The sequence below is a fragment of the Poeciliopsis prolifica genome, unplaced genomic scaffold (assembly GCF_027474105.1).
Source record: "Poeciliopsis prolifica strain line A6 unplaced genomic scaffold, Auburn_PproV2 SCAFFOLD082, whole genome shotgun sequence".
Taxonomy (NCBI): domain Eukaryota; kingdom Metazoa; phylum Chordata; class Actinopteri; order Cyprinodontiformes; family Poeciliidae; genus Poeciliopsis; species Poeciliopsis prolifica.
In genome coordinates, this window is record NW_026562457.1 from 1,521,533 (window position 1) to 1,544,128 (window position 22,596).

General features: G+C 47.9%; 1 protein-coding gene across 1 annotated transcript in view; it reads right to left on the reverse strand.

Annotated features, from left to right (window-relative positions):
• The window catches only part of gripap1 (GRIP1 associated protein 1), a 30,361-nt gene that overhangs the window by 5,908 nt on the left and 1,857 nt on the right, over positions 1–22,596 (reverse strand). The window contains 22 exon segments of the mRNA XM_055022138.1: positions 1,781–1,876; positions 2,581–2,658; positions 2,742–2,855; positions 2,924–3,025; positions 3,129–3,239; positions 3,494–3,589; positions 3,669–3,803; positions 3,930–4,022; positions 4,261–4,338; positions 4,432–4,501; positions 4,503–4,529; positions 4,860–4,907; positions 5,573–5,601; positions 5,676–5,723; positions 16,643–16,725; positions 18,328–18,367; positions 18,521–18,666; positions 18,767–18,923; positions 18,989–19,096; positions 19,168–19,194; positions 19,272–19,333; positions 19,416–19,482. Of these exon segments, the coding sequence (XP_054878113.1) occupies positions 1,781–1,876; positions 2,581–2,658; positions 2,742–2,855; positions 2,924–3,025; positions 3,129–3,239; positions 3,494–3,589; positions 3,669–3,803; positions 3,930–4,022; positions 4,261–4,338; positions 4,432–4,501; positions 4,503–4,529; positions 4,860–4,907; positions 5,573–5,601; positions 5,676–5,723; positions 16,643–16,725; positions 18,328–18,367; positions 18,521–18,666; positions 18,767–18,923; positions 18,989–19,096; positions 19,168–19,194; positions 19,272–19,333; positions 19,416–19,482 (1,815 nt within the window).

Genomic DNA, 22,596 nt, shown 5'->3' on the forward strand with positions numbered 1-22,596 from the left:
ACTGCTCGTCGGTAGATGCTAGTTGCTAACTGCTAGTCGGTAGATGCTAGCTGCTAACTGCTAGTCGGTAGATGCTAGCCGCTAACTGCTCGTCAATAGATGCTAGCCGCTAACAGCTTGTCGGTAGATGCTAGCTGCTAACTGCTCGTCGGTAGATGCTAGCCGCTAACAGCTCGGTGGTAGATGCTATCTGCTAACTGCTCGTCGGTAGATGCTAGCTGCTAACTGCTTGCCGGTAGATGCTAGATGCTAGCTGCTAACTGCTCGTCGGTAGATGCTAGCCGCTAACTGCTAGTCGGTAGATGCTAACTGCTAGTCAGTAGATGCTAGCTGCTAACTGCTAGTCAGTAGATGCCTGCTGCTAACTGTTTGTCGATAGATGCTAGCCTCTAACTGCTCGTCGGTAGATGCTAGCCGCTAACTGCTCGTCGGTAGATGCTAGCTGCTAACTGCTCGTTGGTAGATGCTAGATGCTGGTCGGTAGATGCTAGCTGCTAACTGCTTGTCGGTAGATGCTAGCCGCTAACTGCTCGTCGGTAGATGCTAGCTGCTAACTGCTTGTCGGTAGATGCTAGCTGCTAACTGCTGGTCGGTAGATGCTAGCCGCTAACAGCTCGGTGGTAGATGCTAGCCGCTAACTGCTGGTCGGTAGATGCTAGCCGCTAACAGCTCGGTGGTAGATGCTAGCTGCTAACTGCTCGTCGGTAGATGCTGGCTGCTAACTGCTCGTCGGTAGATGCTAGTTGCTAACTGCTAGTCGGTAGATGCTAGCTGCTAACTGCTAGTCGGTAGATGCTAGCCGCTAACTGCTCGTCAATAGATGCTAGCCGCTAACAGCTTGTCGGTAGATGCTAGCTGCTAACTGCTCGTCGGTAGATGCTAGCCGCTAACTGCTCGTCGGTAGATGCTAGCTGCTAACTGCTTGTCGGTAGATGCTAGCTGCTAACTGCTGGTCGGTAGATGCTAGCCGCTAACAGCTCGGTGGTAGATGCTAGCCGCTAACTGCTGGTCGGTAGATGCTAGCCGCTAACAGCTCGGTGGTAGATGCTAGCTGCTAACTGCTCGTCGGTAGATGCTGGCTGCTAACTGCTCGTCGGTAGATGCTAGTTGCTAACTGCTAGTCGGTAGATGCTAGCTGCTAACTGCTAGTCGGTAGATGCTAGCCGCTAACTGCTCGTCAATAGATGCTAGCCGCTAACAGCTTGTCGGTAGATGCTAGCTGCTAACTGCTCGTCAGTAGATGCTAGCTGCTAACTGCTAGCTGTGCCGAAACACAGATGAAAGAGAAACGTGTCTTTCTCTCATGTTTTGACTGCATTGCCTAAATCCATAAGGATGTAATAATATTTACAAGCTCGGTGAAATAATCAACTGATCTGAGTCGCCATCATCATGAATTTTTTATTTTAAATCATTTTTTTTCTCTGAAGAGTTGTTGCGGCACTTGCGGCTCGTATGTTTGACAGTACGTGGGGCGGGCCAACGCCCTGTGCCACCACAGTACGCCCCCAGCAATGAATTTCTATAAGATTGTTAAACATCAGGGCTTATTTGGGTCCATCGGAACCAGAACCTGGAGGTTCTCCGATAACGAGTGTCGCTGCAGCAGAGAGTTGAACCGGGCAGACCCGAACCGGTTGGTGGGCACTGCCAATGGAAAAGCGCCTCAACTGCGCCTCCTAGTGGAATAGTGTGGAAATGGCGCCGTCGCTGCTGAAGCTGCTGGCTGCTTCAGTAGCTTAGCATGCAGTCGGTGAGAACCTGACAACGAACACCTCACCTGTCTGAGCTTCCTGATGGTCTCTCTGTCTCCATCTCTCTCTTTCTCCACCTCCACCAGCTGCTGCCTCCATCCCTCCATCTCAGCTCGTTTCTCCTACAGGGAATAAACACCTGACATAAATAAACCGCCAGGATTTCATTCCCTTAATTAGACCGATTAAAGAAAAACCACAGAACAGAACCATCCAGAGCCACCCAGGACCCACTCAGAATCCATCCAGAGCCCACCCGGAACCACCATCTACGTCCAGGTGTGAAAAAAAGACATCCAGCTGAACTCAGTCCATGTTCTGTTAGACCGGGTCATCCAGAACCTCCATAGTGGTTCTGGGAGCAACATGGACCTTCTAATGACCGTCCTTCTGATGGCCCAATCCGACTCATCAGGTGTCAGGAAGTGTCTGGTTTCTCGGCAGCATCGCCCCCTGCTGGCCGCCACTGCAGCAGGATCTGACAGATGGAGGGAAACTCCTGCTCTGATTGGCTGTTGGAACAGTTTAACCTCTCTGTTGCCAGGGAGACGGCAACTCTAACGAGAAGTGCGTCTAATCAGCACGCAAACACAGAATTATTCCTGTTCCACTGATCTGGGAAGGGCTCAGAAAAGGTCTAGTCAAAGGCCACCGTTAGGCTGGGAGAGCTGCTGCGCCCCCCACTGGTCGACAGCAGCGCTCTGATTTATTCAAATAAGATCAGACACCGACCTCTGACCTTCTTGTGTTAGTGACTGTTACTCCACCAGTGATGCTCCCTGTTGCCCCAGAGAAAACCGGCCCCTGACCCCTGACCTCCAGCTACCTGCAGCTGCTGGCTGTGTTCCTCCTGCAGCATCTGGACATCCTGCCGGTGCCGCTCGCTGTTCGTCTCCAGGTTCTCCTGCTCACACACAGACAGCAATCAGGCCGCGGTTCTGCTAGCCAAGCCCACCAGTACCGGTTCCAGGCCGGAGCTGGACCCACCTCGGCCTCCTTCAGCCGCCTCTCGAACCAGCCCCTGGTTCCCTCCATGGCCTGGAGCTGCTGCTGCAGCTCCTCCAGCTGCTGCTGCAGACCCTGCAGCTCTCTGGTCCGGCCCTGAAACACAAACCGGTCGTCAGATTCCGGCCCGGACTGGTCCGCTGCTCCGGAACCAGAACCAGAACCTTCTCCTCCTTGAGCTGCAGCCGTATCTCCTCCTCGGAGCGGTTCTTCTCCTCGTGCAGAACCCGCAGTTCCTTCTCGTAGCGAGCTCTCACCCCGAGGACCTGAGGGGTGAGACGCACCAATCAGCTTCAGACGGCCCAGTCAAAGTAATGTTTGGACCTCCCCGGTACCTTAGAGGCCAGAAACCTGCAGCTCTGCTCTCACCTCCTTCTCATGCTGTAGCCTGAGGTCAGACAGCGCCTCCTTGTGGTCAGACTTCTCCTGGTTCAGCTGAGATGCCAAGTCATCCAACATGGACTTCCGCTTCTCCGCCGTCTGGGGATCAATGCAGCGTGTGTGTAGCGTGTGTGCAGCGTGTGTGCAGCGTGTGTGCAGCGTGTGTGTAGCGTGTGTGTAGCGTGTGTGCAGCGTGTGTGCAGCGTGTGTGTAGCGTGTGTGTAGCGTGTGTGCAGCGTGTGTGCAGCGTGTGTGTAGCGTGTGTGTAGCATGTGTGCAGCGTGTGTGTAGCGTGTGTGTAGCGTGTGTGTAGCGTGTGTGTAGCGTGTGTGTAGCGTGTGTGTCTTTCCTACCTTCCTGGTCTCCTCCAGCTCCCCCAGCAGCTGCTCCTTCTCCTGCGTCTCCTCTGCCAGCTGCTCCAGCAGCTTCCTGTTGGCGAAGCTGGACTCCTGCGGGGGAACAGCAGCGGGTCGGGTCAGTCGTGAGGAGCCTGTTAGCGGCGGCGGGTCAGAACCTGCCGGACGCTACCTGCAGCTGGGAGCTGAGGTCGTCCCTCTGGGCCAGCAGGCCCTCCTGCTCCGCCCTCCTCTGCTGCAGCTCCGCCACCAGCGCCTCCTGCTGTTCCCGCAGCAGGTTCAGCTCCTGCGTCTTGGACGTCTGGATCTGGACACAGGTCAGCAGCGGTCAGTACCCTGAAGGTTCTGCAGGAACCGGGCCGCTGGATGGAGGACGGAGGGTTCTGGGCGTTCTGCAGTGACGGCGGTGTTCCTGCGGGTGGCGCTCTGTTACCTGTTCCAGAGCGGCCAGGTTCGTCCTCAGAGCATCGTTCTCCTGCAGGACGCCGTCCACCTGCTCCTGACTGAGCGCGCTCTGATTGGCTGCCTGCAGTACCGCAGGCAGGGGGCAGCAGAGAGAGGGAAGCCAAGGAAAGGAAAAGAAGAGTGAGTGCAGACAGAAAGCAGAACCAGAACCGGGTTCAGTTCCTCCACAAAAGCGGAGAGAAATTATTGACGAGGGACAAAAAGCAGAAAGGCAGACAGGGGGGCAGTTCCCTGGAGTCTTGGGAGGGGGGCGGGGGTAGTGACCTGGAGTCTTGGGGGGGTGGGGGGGGGGTAGTTACCTGGTCCTTCAGGGCCTGCACAGCCTCCTGGTGCTGTGTCTCTTTGCTCTCCAGCTGCTCCTTCAGCTCCGCTGCCGCCTGAACAAACATGGAGGCCGTTTGGTGCTAACCGTTTGGTGCTAACGGATGGGTTGATAAAGTCGCTGATGATGTCACAGTCGGCGCTCTCACCTGATTGGTTGCTGTCAGGTCTGACTGCAGCTTCTGCAGCCGCAGGTTGGCCGCCTTCACTTCTTCTTCTCCTCTGGTTGATCTCTTTGATCTTCGTCCTGAACACAGACACAGCGGGTCGGACCGGTTCTGTTATTCCGTTTATCTGGGTTGGGGTGGTCCCGGTTCTGTAAACTGGGCTCAGTTTATGTGACTTTGACCCGTTTTTAGAGAATACTGTGTTCTGATTGGACGCTTCCTTCTAAGGCAGAGAATATAAAAACAATGAATGCTCATTAATATTAAATAAATGAGCAAATTAATTAATATGCAGATTTAACGCTCAGCTTTCACAGGAATTCATGATGATGTCATCAAAGAAAGTCAACAGGAAATGACGCCACTGATCCAGAGAACACTCTCCCATCAGGCACTGCTCCGGTTCTGACCTGCTGTCGTTGTACAGAGCCTCCTTCTCCGTCTGCAGGCGCTGGAAGCTGCAAGGCAACGCAACAGTTATAGCAACTTCAGCAACCACAGAGCAACTTCAGGAAGAGAAGCTCAGTTCAGTTCATTTCTGGGCTTCTGGAGCTTGGCTGCCCCCTGCTGGACAACAAAAGTCTTGAAGCATTACTGCTCAGACACGGTGGTGATGATGATGATGATGACCACCAGAGTTCATCAGGGTCATGAACTCTGACACAGATGAACGAGAAGCATTCGTGTTTCTGAACTGGAGCTGATCTATTTGGACTTTGTGCAGATTAAAACGTTTCAATGTTTCTAATAATCTGAACAGCAGGAGAAATTATTGATCATAACTTGTGTAATCATTCTTACATAAGTAGTTACCAGTTTGTGCTTCCTATAAAGGTTAGTTTTTGGAGCTCAGTCGTAAAACTGTTTGCATCCTGTGCCCCCGATTCCTTATCAGGATCCCCTTTCATTCAATGAAAGACCAGCTGTGACAGCAGAGCAGGAAGACCAAGCTCTTCTGCATCTTCTGCAGAAGAATTGATTCAAATTAACGTTGTCTCTGGTTCTTTTTATGTAGGTTGAGAAAATACCCATCAGTGACTGAATAAGTTCCCACAATGTGAAGCTAACCTAGTCTCAGGGCAATAAGGGGGCTTGTTGCCCTCTTTGCCCCGCAGCTCCTCACCTCTCCTGCTTCTTGATCTTGTCCGTCAGCTGCAACACAAACAGCAGTCCTCACTTATTGTGACCTCCTGACCTCCAGGTGACTCGCTCCAGCCAGGACTCACCTTGATGATGTCATCCTGCAGTCTGGAGACGTCGGCCAACCGGGACGCCTTGGAGGAGAATGGGGGCGGGGTTACTCTGCTGCAGCTCTCAGTGTGTGTGTCAGTGTGTGTCAGTGTGTATCAGTGTGTGTCAGTGTGTATCAGTGTGTATCAGTGTGTGTCAGTGTGTATCAGTGTGTGTCAGTGTGTATCAGTGTGTGTCAGTGTGTGTCAGTGTGTGTCAGAGTGTGTGTCAGTGTGTGTCAGTGTGTGTCAGTGTGTATCAGTGTGTATCAGTGTGTGTCAGTGTGTGTCAGTGTGTATCAGTGTGTGTCAGTGTGTGTCAGTGTGTATCAGTGTGTATCAGTGTGTGTCAGTGTGTATCAGTGTGTGTCAGTGTGTGTCAGTGTGTATCAGTGTGTGTCAGTGTGTATCAGTGTGTATCAGTGTGTATCAGTGTGTGTCAGTGTGTGTCAGTGTGTATCAGTGTGTCAGTGTGTGTCAGTGTGTCAGTGTGTATCAGTGTGTGTCAGTGTGTGTCAGTGTGTCAGTGTTCAGTGTGTATCAGTGTGTATCAGTGTGTGTCAGTGTGTGTCAGTGTGTATCAGTGTGTCAGTGTGTGTCAGTGTGTGTCAGTGTGTGTCAGTGTGTATCAGTGTGTGTCAGTGTGTGTCAGTGTGTGTCAGTGTGTGTCAGTGTGTCAGTGTGTATCAGTGGTGTGTGTGTCAGTGTGTATCAGTGTGTCAGTGTGTGTCAGTGTGTGTCAGTGGTGTCAGTGTGTTCAGTGTGTATCAGTGTGTGTCAGTGTGTGTCAGTGTGTGTATCAGTGTGTATCAGTGTGTATCAGTGTATCAGTGTGTATCAGTGTGTATTTGTGTGTATCAGTGTGTATTAGTGTGTGTCAGTGTGTCAGTGTGTATTAGTGTGTATCAGTGTGTGTCAGTGTGTATTAGTGTGTGTCAGTGTGTGTCAGTGTGTGTCAGTGTGTATTAGTGTGTGTCAGTGTGTGTCAGTGTGTATTAGTGTGTGTCAGTGTGTATCAGTGTGTGTGTCAGTGTGTATCAGTGTGTGTCAGTGTGTGTCAGTGTGTGTCAGTGTATTAGTGTGTATCAGTGTGTGTCAGTGTGTATTAGTGTGTGTCAGTGTGTGTGTCAGTGTGTATCAGTGTGTCAGTGTGTGTCAGTGTGTATCAGTGTGTATAGTGTCAGTGTGTGTCAGTGTGTATTAGTGTGTGTCAGTGTGTGTATCAGTGTGTCAGTGTGTGTCAGTGTGTATCAGTGTGTGTCAGTGTGTGTCAGTGTGTATCAGTGTGTGTCAGTGTGTGTATCAGTGTGTTAGTGTGTGTCAGTGTGTGTTAGTGTGTGTATCAGTGTGTGTCAGTGTGTATCAGTGTGTGTAGTGTGTGTCAGTGTGTTAGTGTGTATCAGTGTGTGTCAGTGTGTGTCAGTGTGTGTCAGTGTATCAGTGTGTCAGTGTGTATCAGTGTGTGTCAGTGTGTGTCAGTGTGTGTCAGTGTGTATCAGTGTGTGTCAGTGTGTCAGTGTGTGTCAGTGTGTATCAGTGTGTGTTAGTGTGTGTCAGTGTGTGTTAGTGTGTGTATCAGTGTGTGTCAGTGTGTATCAGTGTGTGTCAGTGTGTATCAGTGTGTGTTAGTGTGTGTCAGTGTGTGTTAGTGTGTGTATCAGTGTGTGTCAGTGTATCAGTGTATCAGTGTGTTAGTGTGTCAGTGTGTGTTAGTGTGTATCAGTGTGTGTCAGTGTGTATCAGTGTGTGTTAGTGTGTATCAGTGTGTGTTAGTGTGTGTCAGTGTGTGTTAGTGTGTGTATCAGTGTGTGTCAGTGTGTGTCAGTGTGTGTTAGTGTGTGTATCAGTGTGTGTCAGTGTGTATCAGTGTGTTAGTGTATCAGTGTGTGTTAGTGTGTGTCAGTGTGTGTTAGTGTGTGTGTCAGTGTGTGTCAGTGTGTATCAGTGTGTGTCAGTGTGTGTCAGTGTGTGTCAGTGTGTATCAGTGTGTTAGTGTGTGTCAGTGTGTGTCAGTGTGTATCAGTGTGTATTAGTGTGTATCAGTGTGTATTAGTGTGTGTCAGTGTGTGTCAGTGTGTATTAGTGTGTATCAGTGTGTGTCAGTGTGTATTAGTGTGTCAGTGTGTGTCAGTGTGTGTCAGTGTGTATTAGTGTGTATCAGTGTGTGTCAGTGTGTATTAGTGTGTATCAGTGTGTGTCAGTGTGTATTAGTGTGTCAGTGTGTATTAGTGTGTATTAGTGTGTGTCAGTGTGTATCAGTGTGTGTGTCAGTGTGTATCAGTGTGTGTCAGTGTGTGTCAGTGTGTGTCAGTGTGTATTAGTGTGTATCAGTGTGTCAGTGTGTATTAGTGTGTGTCAGTGTGTGTCAGTGTGTATCAGTGTGTGTCAGTGTGTATCAGTGTGTATTAGTGTGTATCAGTGTGTGTCAGTGTGTATTAGTGTGTGTCAGTGTGTGTATCAGTGTGTGTCAGTGTGTGTCAGTGTGTGTCAGTGTGTATTAGTGTGTATCAGTGTGTATCAGTGTGTGTCAGTGTGTCAGTGTGTATCAGTGTGTGTGTCAGTGTATCAGTGTGTATCAGTGTGTGTCAGTGTGTGTCAGTGTGTATCAGTGTGTGTCAGTGTGTATCAGTGTGTGTCAGTGTGTGTCAGTGTGTATCAGTGTGTGTCAGTGTGTGTCAGTGTGTATCAGTGTGTGTCAGTGTGTATCAGTGTGTATCAGTGTGTCAGTGTGTGTCAGTGTGTATCAGTGTGTATCAGTGTGTATCAGTGTGTGTCAGTGTGTGTCAGTGTGTGTCAGTGTGTATTAGAGTGTATCAGTGTGTGTCAGTGTGTATCAGTGTGTGTCAGTGTGTATCAGTGTGTATCAGTGTGTGTCAGTGTGTGTCAGTGTGTATTAGTGTGTATCAGTGTGTGTCAGTGTGTATCAGTGTGTGTCAGTGTGTGTCAGTGTGTGTCAGTGTGTGTCAGTGTGTATTAGTGTGTGTATCAGTGTGTGTCAGTGTGTGTCAGTGTGTGTCAGTGTGTATCAGTGTGTGTTAGTGTGTGTCAGTGTGTGTCAGTGTGTATTAGTGTGTGTATCAGTGTGTGTCAGTGTGTATCAGTGTGTGTCAGTGTGTGTCAGTGTGTGTCAGTGTGTGTCAGTGTGTATCAGTGTGTGTATCAGTGTGTGTCAGTGTGTGTCAGTGTGTGTCAGTGTGTATCAGTGTGTCAGTGTGTATCAGTGTGTATCAGTGTGTGTCAGTGTGTATCAGTGTGTGTCAGTGTGTGTCAGTGTGTGTCAGTGTGTGTCAGTGTGTGTCAGTGTGTATCAGTGTGTATCAGTGTGTGTCAGTGTGTGTCAGTGTGTATCAGTGTGTGTCAGTGTGTATCAGTGTGTGTTAGTGTGTGTATCAGTGTGTGTCAGTGTGTATCAGTGTGTGTCAGTGTGTATCAGTGTGTGTCAGTGTGTGTCAGTGTGTGTCAGTGTGTGTCAGTGTGTATCAGTGTGTGTCAGTGTGTGTCAGTGTGTATTAGTGTGTGTATCAGTGTGTGTCAGTGTGTGTCAGTGTGTGTCAGTGTGTATCAGTGTGTGTTAGTGTGTGTCAGTGTGTGTCAGTGTGTATTAGTGTGTGTATCAGTGTGTGTCAGTGTGTATCAGTGTGTGTCAGTGTGTGTCAGTGTGTGTCAGTGTGTGTCAGTGTCTATCAGTGTGTGTCAGTGTGTATCAGTGTGTGTCAGTGTGTATCAGTGTGTATCAGTGTGTGTCAGTGTGTATCAGTGTGTGTCAGTGTGTGTCATGTGTGTCAGTGTGTGTCAGTGTGTATCAGTGTGTGTCAGTGTGTGTCAGTGTGTATCAGTGTGTGTCAGTGTGTATCAGTGTGTGTCAGTGTGTGTCAGTGTGTATCAGTGTGTATCAGTGTGTGTCAGTGTGTGTCAGTGTGTGTCAGTGTGTGTCAGTGTGTATCAGTGTGTATCAGTGTGTGTCAGTGTGTATCAGTGTGTATCAGTGTGTGTCAGTGTGTATCAGTGTGTATCAGTGTGTATTAGTGTGTATCAGTGTGTGTCAGTGTGTATCAGTGTGTATCAGTGTGTGTCAGTGTGTGTCAGTGTGTATCAGTGTGTATTAGTGTGTGTATCAGTGTGTGTCAGTGTGTATCAGTGTGTGTCAGTGTGTGTCAGTGTGTGTCAGTGTGTGTCAGTGTGTATCAGTGTGTATTAGTGTGTGTATCAGTGTGTGTCAGTGTGTATCAGTGTGTGTCAGTGTGTTAGTGTGTGTCAGTGTGTGTCAGTGTGTATTAGTGTGTGTATCAGTGTGTGTCAGTGTGTATCAGTGTGTGTCAGTGTGTGTCAGTGTGTGTCAGTGTGTGTCAGTGTTATCAGTGTGTGTATCAGTGTGTGTCAGTGTGTGTCAGTGTGTGTCAGTGTGTGTCAGTGTGTGTCAGTGTGTATCAGTGTGTGTCAGTGTGTATCAGTGTGTTCAGTGTGTATCAGTGTGTATCAGTGTGTGTCAGTGTGTATCAGTGTGTGTCAGTGTGTCAGTGTGTGTCAGTGTGTATCAGTGTGTGTCAGTGTGTGTCAGTGTGTGTCAGTGTGTGTCAGTGTGTGTCAGTGTGTATCAGTGTGTGTCAGTGTGTCAGTGTGTATCAGTGTGTATCAGTGTGTGTCAGTGTGTGTCAGTGTGTGTCAGTGTGTGTCAGTGTGTATCAGTGTGTATCAGTGTGTGTCAGTGTGTATCAGTGTGTATCAGTGTGTATCAGTGTGTATCAGTGTGTATCAGTGTGTGTCAGTGTGTGTCAGTGTGTGTCAGTGTGTATCAGTGTGTGTCAGTGTGTATCAGTGTGTGTCAGTGTGTGTCAGTGTGTATCAGTGTGTGTCAGTGTGTGTCAGTGTGTGTCAGTGTGTGTCAGTGTGTATCAGTGTGTGTCAGTGTGTGTCAGTGTGTGTCAGTGTGTATCAGTGTGTGTCAGTGTGTGTCAGTGTGTGTCAGTGTGTATCAGTGTGTGTCAGTGTGTGTCAGTGTGTATCAGTGTGTGTCAGTGTGTGTCAGTGTGTGTCAGTGTGTGTCAGTGTGTGTCAGTGTGTGTCAGTGTGTGTCAGTGTGTGTCAGTGTGTGTCAGTGTGTGTCAGTGTGTGTCAGTGTGTGTCAGTGTGTGTCAGTGTGTATCAGTGTGTATCAGTGTGTATCGTGTGTCAGTGTGTGTCAGTGTGTGTCAGTGTGTATCAGTGTGTGTCAGTGTGTATCAGTGTGTGTCAGTGTGTCAGTGTGTGTCAGTGTGTATCAGTGTGTGTCAGTGTGTGTCAGTGTGTGTCAGTGTGTGTCAGTGTGTGTCAGTGTGTATCAGTGTGTGTCAGTGTGTGTCAGTGTGTGTCAGTGTGTATCAGTGTGTGTCAGTGTGTGTCAGTGTGTGTCAGTGTGTGTCAGTGTGTATCAGTGTGTGTCAGTGTGTGTGTCGGGGTGTGTCAGTGTGTGTCAGTGTGTATCAGTGTGTGTCAGTGTGTGTCAGTGTGTATCAGTGTGTGTCAGTGTGTGTCGGGGTGTGTCAGTGTGTGTGTCGGGGTGTGTCAGTGTGTGTCAGTGTGTCAGTGTGTGTCAGTGTGTATCAGTGTGTGTCAGTGTGTATCAGTGTGTGTCAGTGTGTATCAGTGTGTATCAGTGTGTCAGTGTGTGTCAGTGTGTGTATCAGTGTGTATCAGTGTGTGTCAGTGTGTGTCAGTGTGTATCAGTGTGTGTCAGTGTGTATCAGTGTGTGTCAGTGTGTATCAGTGTGTATCAGTGTGTATCAGTGTGTGTCAGTGTGTGTCAGAGTGTGTCAGTGTGTATCAGTGTGTGTCAGTGTGTGTCAGTGTGTGTCAGTGTGTATCAGTGTGTGTCAGTGTGTGTCAGTGTGTGTCAGTGTGTCAGTGTGTATCAGTGTGTCAGTGTGTATCAGTGTGTCAGTGTGTCAGTGTGTATCAGTGTGTGTCAGTGTGTGTCAGTGTGTATCAGTGTGTGTCAGTGTGTGTCAGTGTGTGTCAGTGTGTGTCAGTGTGTGTCAGTGTGTGTCAGTGTGTATCAGTGTGTGTCAGTGTGTGTCAGTGTGTGTCAGTGTATCAGTGTGTGTCAGTGTGTGTCAGTGTGTGTCAGTGTGTGTCAGTGTGTATCAGTGTGTGTCAGTGTGTGTGTCGGGTGTGTCAGTGTGTGTCAGTGTGTATCAGTGTGTGTCAGTGTGTGTCAGTGTGTATCAGTGTGTATCAGTGTGTGTCAGTGTGTATCAGTGTGTGTGTCGGGGTGTGTCAGTGTGTGTGTCGGGGTGTGTCAGTGTGTGTCAGTGTGTGTCAGTGTGTGTCAGTGTGTATCAGTGTGTGTCAGTGTGTATCAGTGTGTGTCAGTGTGTATCAGTGTGTATCAGTGTGTGTCAGTGTGTGTCAGTGTGTGTATCAGTGTGTATCAGTGTGTCAGTGTGTGTCAGTGTGTATCAGTGTGTGTCAGTGTGTATCAGTGTGTATCAGTGTGTATCAGTGTGTATCAGTGTGTGTCGTGTGTCAGTGTGTGTCAGTGTGTGTATCAGTGTGTGTCAGTGTGTGTCAGAGTGTGTCAGTGTGTATCAGTGTGTGTCAGTGTGTGTCAGTGTGTGTCAGTGTGTGTCAGTGTGTATCAGTGTGTGTCAGTGTGTGTCAGTGTGTGTCAGTGTGTCAGTGTGTATCAGTGTGTGTCAGTGTGTATCAGTGTGTGTCAGTGTGTGTCAGTGTATCAGTGTGTGTCAGTGTGTGTCAGTGTGTGTCAGTGTGTATCAGTGTGTGTGTGTCAGTGTGTATCAGTGTGTGTCAGTGTGTATCAGTGTGTATCAGTGTGTATCAGTGTGTGTCAGTGTGTGTCAGTGTGTGTATCAGTGTGTATCAGTGTGTGTCAGTGTGTATCAGTGTGTGTATTAGTGTGTCAGTGTGTATCAGTGTGTGTCAGTGTGTATCAGTGTGTGTCAGTGTGTATCAGTGTGTATCAGTGTGTATCAGTGTAGTGTCAGTGTGTATCAGTGTGTGTCAGTGTGTGTCAGTGTGTGTCAGTGTGTGTATTAGTGTGTGTCAGTGTGTATCAGTGTGTGTCAGTGTGTATCAGTGTGTGTCAGTGTGTATCAGTGTGTATCAGTGTGTATTAGTGTGTGTCAGTGTGTGTCAGTGTGTATCAGTGTGTATCAGTGTGTATTAGTGTGTGTCAGTGTGTGTCAGTGTGTATTAGTGTGTGTCAGTGTGTATCAGTGTGTGTCAGTGTGTGTCAGTGTGTGTCAGTGTGTGTCAGTGTGTATCAGTGTGTGTCAGTGTGTATCAGTGTGTGTCAGTGTGTGTCAGTGTGTATCAGTGTGTGTCAGTGTGTGTCAGTGTGTGTCAGTGTGTATCAGTGTGTGTCAGTGTGTATCAGTGTGTGTCAGTGTGTATCAGTGTGTGTCAGTGTGTCAGTGTGTGTCAGTGTGTATCAGTGTGTGTCAGTGTGTATCAGTGTGTGTCAGTGTGTGTCAGTGTGTATCAGTGTGTATCAGTGTGTGTCAGTGTGTGTCAGTGTGTGTCAGTGTGTGTCAGTGTGTATCAGTGTGTCAGTGTGTATCAGTGTGTATCAGTGTGTGTCAGTGTGTGTCAGTGTGTATCAGTGTGTGTCAGTGTGTGTCAGTGTGTGTCAGTGTGTATCAGTGTGTGTCAGTGTGTGTCAGTGTGTATCAGTGTGTCAGTGTGTGTCAGTGTGTGTCAGTGTGTATCAGTGTGTGTCAGTGTGTGTCAGTGTGTGTCAGTGTGTGTCAGTGTGTATCAGTGTGTGTCAGTGTGTGTCGGGGTGTGTCAGTGTGTGTGGTGTGTGTCAGTGTGTGTCAGTGTGTCAGTGTGTGTCAGTGTGTGTCAGTGTGTATCAGTGTGTGTCAGTGTGTGTGTCGGGGTGTGTCAGTGTGTGTGTGTGTGTGTCAGTGTGTGTCAGTGTGTATCAGTGTGTGTCAGTGTGTGTCAGTGTGTGTATCAGTGTGTATCAGTGTGTGTCAGTGTGTCAGTGTGTATCAGTGTGTGTCAGTGTGTGTCAGTGTGTGTCAGTGTGTATCAGTGTGTGTCAGTGTGTATCAGTGTGTGTCAGTGTGTGTCAGTGTGTGTCAGTGTGTGTCAGAGTGTGTCAGTGTGTGTCAGTGTGTGTCAGTGTGTGTCAGTGTGTATCAGTGTGTGTCAGTGTGTGTCAGTGTGTGTCAGTGTGTCAGTGTGTATCAGTGTGTGTCAGTGTGTATCAGTGTGTGTCAGTGTGTGTCAGTGTGTATCAGTGTGTGTCAGTGTGTGTCAGTGTGTATCAGTGTGTGTCAGTGTGTATCAGTGTGTGTCAGTGTGTATCAGTGTGTGTCAGTGTGTATCAGTGTGTATCAGTGTGTATCAGTGTGTATCAGTGTGTGTCAGTGTGTGTCAGTGTGTATCAGTGTGTGTCAGTGTGTATCAGTGTGTGTCAGTGTGTATCAGTGTGTATCAGTGTGTATCAGTGTGTGTCAGTGTGTGTCAGTGTGTATCAGTGTGTGTCAGTGTGTATCAGTGTATCAGTGTGTCAGTGTGTGTCAGTGTGTATCAGTGTGTGTCAGTGTGTATCAGTGTGTGTCAGTGTGTGTCAGTGTGTATCAGTGTGTGTCAGTGTGTGTCAGTGTGTGTCAGTGTGTCAGTGTGTATTAGTGTGTGTCAGTGTGTATCAGTGTGTGTCAGTGTGTATCAGTGTGTGTCAGTGTGTATCAGTGTATCAGTGTGTATCAGTGTGTATTAGTGTGTATCAGTGTGTGTCAGTGTGTATCAGTGTGTGTCAGTGTGTGTCAGTGTGTGTCAGTGTGTGTCAGTGTGTATCAGTGTGTGTCAGTGTGTATCAGTGTGTATCAGTGTGTATCAGTGTGTATTAGTGTGTATCAGTGTGTGTCAGTGTGTATCAGTGTGTGTCAGTGTGTGTCAGTGTGTGTCAGTGTGTGTCAGTGTGTATCAGTGTGTGTCAGTGTGTGTCAGTGTGTGTCAGTGTGTATCAGTGTGTGTATTAGTGTGTGTCAGTGTGTATCAGTGTGTGTCAGTGTGTATCAGTGTGTGTCAGTGTGTATCAGTGTGTATTAGTGTGTATCAGTGTGTGTCAGTGTGTATCAGTGTGTATCAGTGTGTATCAGTGTGTGTCAGTGTGTATCAGTGTGTGTATTAGTGTGTGTCAGTGTGTATCAGTGTGTGTCAGTGTGTGTCAGTGTGTATCAGTGTGTGTATTAGTGTGTGTCAGTGTGTATCAGTGTGTGTCAGTGTGTATCAGTGTGTGTCAGTGTGTATCAGTGTGTGTCAGTGTGTATCAGTGTGTGTATTAGTGTGTGTCAGTGTGTGTCAGTGTGTATCAGTGTGTGTCAGTGTGTGTCAGTGTGTGTCAGTGTGTATCAGTGTGTGTATTAGTGTGTGTCAGTGTGTATCAGTGTGTGTCAGTGTGTATCAGTGTGTGTCAGTGTGTATCAGTGTGTATCAGTGTGTATCAGTGTGTATCAGTGTGTATCAGTGTGTATTAGTGTGTGTCAGTGTGTGTCAGTGTGTATTAGTGTGTGTCAGTGTGTATCAGTGTGTGTCAGTGTGTATCAGTGTGTGTCAGTGTGTATCAGTGTGTATCAGTGTGTATCAGTGTGTATTAGTGTGTGTCAGTGTGTGTCAGTGTGTATTAGTGTGTGTCAGTGTGTATCAGTGTGTGTCAGTGTGTATCAGTGTGTGTCAGTGTGTATCAGTGTGTATCAGTGTGTGTCAGTGTGTATCAGTGTGTGTATCAGTGTGTATCAGTGTGTGTCAGTGTGTCAGTGTGTATCAGTGTGTGTCAGTGTGTATCAGTGTGTGTATTAGTGTGTGTCAGTGTGTATCAGTGTGTATTAGTGTGTATCAGTGTGTATCAGTGTGTGTCAGTGTGTGTCAGTGTGTGTCAGTGTGTATCAGTGTGTGTATTAGTGTGTGTCAGTGTGTATCAGTGTGTGTCAGTGTGTATCAGTGTGTGTCAGTGTGTATCAGTGTGTATCAGTGTGTATCAGTGTGTATTAGTGTGTGTCAGTGTGTGTCAGTGTGTATCAGTGTGTGTCAGTGTGTGTCAGTGTGTATCAGTGTGTGTCAGTGTGTGTCAGTGTGTGTCAGTGTGTATCAGTGTGTGTCAGTGTGTGTCAGTGTGTGTCAGTGTGTGTCAGTGTGTATCAGTGTGTCAGTGTGTGTCAGTGTGTGTCAGTGTGTATCAGTGTGTGTCAGTGTGTGTCAGTGTGTGTCAGTGTGTGTCAGTGTGTATCAGTGTGTGTCAGTGTGTGTCAGTGTGTGTCAGTGTGTGTCAGTGTGTATCAGTGTGTGTCAGTGTGTGTCAGTGTGTGTCAGTGTGTATCAGTGTGTGTCAGTGTGTATATCAGTGTGTGTCAGTGTGTGTCAGTGTGTGTCAGTGTGTGTCAGTGTGTCAGTGTGTGTCAGTGTGTGTCAGTGTGTATCAGTGTGTGTCAGTGTGTGTATCAGTGTGTGTATCAGTGTGTGTCAGTGTGTATCAGTGTGTGTCAGTGTGTGTGTCAGTGTGTGTCAGTGTGTGTCAGTGTGTGTCAGTGTGTGTCAGTGTGTATCAGTGTGTGTCAGTGTGTGTCAGTGTGTGTCAGTGTGTATCAGTGTGTGTCAGTGTGTGTCAGTGTGTGTCAGTGTGTGTCAGTGTGTGTCAGTGTGTATCAGTGTGTGTCAGTGTGTGTCAGTGTGTGTCAGTGTGTATCAGTGTGTGTCAGTGTGTGTCAGTGTGTGTCAGTGTGTGTCAGTGTGTGTATCAGTGTGTGTCAGTGTGTGTCAGTGTGTGTCAGTGTGTGTCAGTGTGTATCAGTGTGTGTCAGTGTGTGTCAGTGTGTGTCAGTGTGTATCAGTGTGTGTGTCAGTGTGTGTCAGTGTGTATCAGTGTGTATCAGTGTGTATCAGTGTGTGTCAGTGTGTGTCAGTGTGTGTCAGTGTGTATCAGTGTGTGTCAGTGTGTATCAGTGTGTGTCAGTGTGTACCTCCAGGGCCAGCAGCTGCTCCTTCAGGAGTCTCTTCTCCTCTGTCTGGGTGTTCAGCTCCATCTCCATCTGCAGTTGTCGCTCTGAACAAACAGACAATGAGAACCGACCAGCCGCTGCCAGAAGAGGTCGCTGTTGTATTATAAGCCTGGCTGGCCGCCATTCTCTCCTTGCCCCACGGCCAGGCTAAACGTTGCTTGTTTTTTTGTTTTTTAGGAAAATAATAATTCAAAAAAAAAGAAAGAAAAATGCTTAAGGTTTTGTAAAGCTTAATTGCAAGCCCAGCGTGTGGCATCTCGCTTGCTCTGTGAAGTTGACCTTTCACTCAAACTGGACAGGCTGACCTGTATGCATATCTACATCAACCCCTTGTGAGGAATCATTCTTTAAGTTTAACCCCACCGCGTTAGCTCTGGCTGCGCAGCTCTATGAAGCGCAGGAATAACTTGAAATCGCTGTCAGAGGTGTGTTGAGGAGCCTGAGAGGGATTTATCTTTGTGTATGGCGTTTCCATCTCAGCAGCTGCCCACCGGGTGGCGCTGTCTTCCCAGTAAAGTTTATGTCTGTGCTCCCGGTTGGCCGGAGCGTTAGCGCTTAGCGAACCAGCGCTAAGCTCATCGTGCAGGTTCAGCCGGTGAGGAGCTTTCAGTTCTCCTGGCGGTCTCGCATCACGCTGCTTTTATACTGTTTTATTAATAGTTTTAGTTTGATTTTTCCGGTTACACGAAGCTACAGCCATGTCAAATGCTTTGTCCACTTAGTTAAAGACAGATCTGAAAATCTCGTCCCATAAACTCAGGCGACCAGAACAGTTTCTGTGACTCGTATTAAAACTGGACAGATAGAAATGTTAGAGCTGCTAGAGCTCTAACATTTCTGTTAACGTTTTAGCGGTTCATTGAATTAAATCTGTTTGTTGCTCCTCTCTGCAGTGCAGCAGGTTGAACTCATCCTGCAGGGCCGGTCCAAGGCTGCATGAGGCCCGGGGCAGAGCCTGACTTTGGGGCCCCTCTTGCTGCTAGAACATCAGAACCTCTAGCAGCTTCTGTTGGATTTAATCTGGGAGATTAAAGTAGATTAACTGGCCAACCTGACAACTATAATTACAGTTTATTCATTTGTATTTGTGAACAAACGGCTCAAACTCAAAGATTAACCTCGCAGCATCAGATTGTTGCTATGGTCACAATCTAACTGTGGATGTTGCTCTTTGAAGTTTTACAAAGTAAACTTGCCAGCTCCTTAAAATCTTATATTTAAATGTTAAACAATTTAAAATATTTTACTTTATGCTGAAACCATTAAATCAACTTTAGTAGCATTTATAATCTCAATAAACAAATGTTCCATTTATACATCTGTGGTTTTTGTTCAAATATGATCATTTATGGCCCCTGAAGCCCGGGGGCCGAGGGACCCGCTGCCTTCATGTGGATTAAACACAAGTGCAAATAATTAATATTCATTTTAATTGCATTTTTTGATTTGCTGTTTTTCAGACTAGTTGTGGTTTAAATAGTTTCAGTGGAGATGTTTTCCTGTAACATCCAGTAATATTTTTACATTTCCTGTCTAATCAACATCTTTCATACAAAAACACTCAGCAGGTTAACTGGGGGAACCTGACATGAATATTGATGAGATATTATTGATATGAGCTGATGTGGCAACGCAGAGAGACTCACCGTGACGCTGCTGCTCTGACTGCTGCACGCCGCTGTCAGTCTGAGGGACAGAACCGGGTCAGAACCGGGACAGAACCGGGTCAGAACCGGGACAGAACCGGGACAGAACCGGGTCAGAACCGGGACAGAACCGGGACAGAACTGAGTCGGACTGAACAGAACTCTGTGGTCCAGCTTTGCTACAGGTGCTCACCTTTTCCTCCCTCTGATTGGTTCCCTCTGGCCCCGCCCCTGCCCTGCCCCCTGCCACATCTGAGACGCCATTGGTGCCAGCTGGTCCATCCGTCTCTGTGGCAACGGGCGCCCCCTGCGGCTCCCCGTCGAAACGGTCCTGGAGAGCTGCAGAAGAAGAGGAGCGATTGAAACATCAGAAACGGACCAAACCAAATAGAACCCGCCTGGTCCGGACCAGACCTCCAGAGCCCCCCATCAGACTCACCCCTCAGCTTCTTGTGCAGCGCGGCGTTCTCGGCCTGCAGCCGCAGCAGCTCCCCGTCCGCGGGGCCGTGGGCGGAGTCAGCAGGGGGCCCAGAGGCTCCGCCCCCCTCTTGCAGGCGCCGGTTCTCCGTCTCCAGCTGCTCGATCTGCGTGCAGAGCTGAGGGACAGGGGTCAGGCTGGGGTGACCTCAGGTCACCTCAGGTCACGCGGAGGTCGCCCTACCTTGGACAGCTCGCCCATCAGCGTGCTGTTCTGCAGCCGGAAGTCGTCCTCCTGGCTGTGCAGCTTCCCCTGCAGCATCTCGTTCTCACTCAGCAGAGCCTCCACCTCCTGCAGCGACACCTGGGGTCAGAATGGGGTCACGCCGCCTAGTAACCATAGCAACCAAGACGGAGACTCACCTGAGCCTTTTTACTCTTGTTTAAAGCCTGAAGAAAAAACGAGACAAAAATCAGTAGAAGCAGAAGGAGACCAGCCAGAAACCAACCAACCAGTAGCCAATCACCTTCTGAGCTTTGACTAGGTCTCTCTCCAGAACGCCGAGCTTCAGGCGGACGGCGTTCAGCTCTGAAACAGACCCAGAAGTTATTTGTACCGGTTCTGGCATGGTGGAGGAGGAGTGATCCTGCGGGCAGCCTTGGTGTTTTACCTGCAGAGTTCTTCCTGAGGTCATCAGACAGCTGGTAGTTCTGAGTCCTCAGCTCCAGCAGCTGAGCCTGAAAAACACACACAGAAGGGTTTAGCTGACTGGAACCAGCTCCCCCTGCTGGCCAGTCTGAAGCTCTGCATTAACTGGAGTCTTTAAGTTGGACGCAGTGAAACATGGTGACCCGCAGCATCACTGTTCGCCAGCTGATGTCAGGTTCAGCCGACCCTGAGTTAGTTAACCGGCAACACCCTGACACATCGTCAGTACAGGAGTCTGATACGATGGAGACAAACTCTGACTCCAAAGTTTCCTCCAGTACATTCTCACTGCAAATGGAGCTGCAGCAGGTGAAGCAGCAGCAGCAGGTGAAGCAGCAGCAGCAGGTGGAGCAGCAGCAGCAGGTGGAGCAGCACTGAAGGCTCTCCAGAGGATCAACAGCAACTGATCCGACGGTTTGTTTGTTTGCTTTGATCAGAAAATATTAACCTACAGAGAAAGAAGTGGTCTACCTGCACAGGTGAACCCACATGACCTACGTTTATCTGGGGTCACGGGGTCAATATCTCGACCACTGAGGGACAAGCAACAGCTCAAACTGACCACTGTCCCAGATGACCAATCAAAATGTTTCATAAAGTCTGACACCGAGACAGTCATCTTCATCGTTACAGTTAGCATCTGCTAGTTTTCCATAGCTAGCATTAGCGTCTTTTTGTTAGCAGTGTGCACCACTGGAAAGACGATTTTATTGTAAAAGCATATTCACCATAAAACGGTTCGAATCCAGTCTGGGTCCTTAGGCAAGACCCTTCAAGCTACTGCCTACCTCATACCATGAGAGATACTAAGTTGCGTAACATGCCGGCTCAGACGTCGCCCGGCCAAACAAGGTCTGCGTCAGGTGTTGGGGAACCAGAGCACCTTGATGACAAATGGGCTACTGGAACAAGACGGAAATGGGCGAGAGATGAAAATGTGGATCTGTTGAAATGCTACTACTCAAGTAACCCTAGTGAGAGAGGTTACATGCAAAGACTGGGAAGGAATGGTTACTTCGACATCCCCAGTCAACACTAAGCGCTAAACAACTAGTAGCTCAGTGTTCCAACATCCGCAAACGGCAACTGCTATCACAACTTGAGATTGACGAGATACAACACAAATGCTACGGCAAAAGGGAGGAACCCGGATGTCAGGACTGTGGGGACTTAACTACAAGTCCCCACCCAGTGAGGGGATACACGGCCCCAATGAGCGAAACAGAGCTGAACGAGACAGCTGCTGACCTGAGAGAGAGAATCATGACCCGAATGTAATCAAACGCGCCAATTACAACGGCTGAGTGAAGTACCATCAGAAAGTCTCATTGAGAACGATCCCTACCAACACCATAACAGAAACCAATGAGCTGATCTACAACTCAGCATCAGTGATCCTTGAGATACTTGGCTATAAGAGCAACCATGAGACCCAATACCCACCATGGAAAAGACGGTTAGAGGCTAAAATCAAGGTAACAAGGAGGGAAGTGAGCCAACTGTCAGAGCTCCACAATGGTACAATGAAAGACCAGTACCCAGAAAGTACAGCCAGATGCCCATACCTGAAGCACTTGAAACTGCCAAACAGAGGCTCCAAGCCTTGGCCAGCCGCCTAAAGAGATACACAAGGGAGAATGAATCCAGAAGGATTAACCGGCTCTTCTCCACTCAACCAGCTAAGGTGTACTCTCAATGGCAGGGTAACAATAACAACAGAGCAGACCCACCAAGGCTGGAGACTGAACAATACTGGAAAGGCATATGGGAAAGGGAGGCGTCCCACAACAGCAATGCACAGTGGCTGATCTCTCTACGAGAGGACCACAGCAACCTCCCTGAGCAAGCCCCGGTAACCATCACTGTGACAGATGTTCAAGAAAGAGTCTCAGGCAAGAGTGAGCGAGACATCGACTCACTGATCCACACCACCAGGATCTACAGCACAGACATTGGGATGTCATTCGGACTAGAGAAGTGTGGTCAGCTGATCACAAAGAGGGGGAAGGTGATCCGCACAGAAGGAGTGTGTATTAGTGTATCTGCAGGACCCTCAAGCTCCCAGGCCTCTGGTAGAGGATATATAGATCTATATATATAGATCTATATATAGATCTATATATATATAGATCTATATATATAGATCTATATATCCTCTGGTAGAGGATATATAGATCTATATATCCTCTGGTAGAGGATATATATATAGATCTATATATCCTCTGGTAGAGGATATATAGATCTATATATATAGATCTATATATCCTCTGGTAGAGGACCCGAGCTCAGAGGATATATAGAGCTATATATATATATATATATATATATATATATATATATATATATATATATATATATATATATATATATATATAGCTCTATATATCCTCTGGTAGAGGATATATAGATCTATATATATAGATCTATATATCCTCTGGTAGAGGACCCGAGCTCAGAGGATATATAGAGCTATATATATATAGATCTATATATGTCATTCATTTACTTGGCAATTTCATTGCTAAAGTAAATTTTCCATGACCACCATCTTGAATTTTCTAAAGCATTATCAGTACATTTAACTTCTATGATTATGTATAATTTGACACAAAAAGTATTCACCTGTGACTAATATTGGCAAATTACTGCAGAAATAAATTTTACTTGAAAACTACAGCACAGTGGTCCCAACGGTACCGGGTCGTGGACTGGTTGGTACCGAGCCGCACACAAAATAATGAAATATTTCTGTTTTCTGTATTATGTAAGTCTGGAGGGTCTTTTATTTTGAAAATCCTTTACCGGATTCTCTCGGCTGTGTTTTGGCGCCAACATTGATCCACAAGCAGCAAAATGAACAGAACCAGATCAGATTCTTTGGAAAGTTTGTCTGCAGGCCCAGAGAGGCAGGAGGATGGGTTTGTCCCGGTGGGTTGATTCCCACAGTCCAAGCTGCTCTGGATGGTCAGGTGACCTGATGAGCCAATGAAGCTTCAGACTGCATCACCATGGAGACCCAGTGTCTCCCTGAGCATCACTTCAGCGTCTCCAGCAGGAGAAACAGCTCAGGGTCCATCAGTCGATATCCTGAGTTAAAATGTTTAGAAAACTAAATGTTGGTTTTTGTGGCGCATCTTATTTTG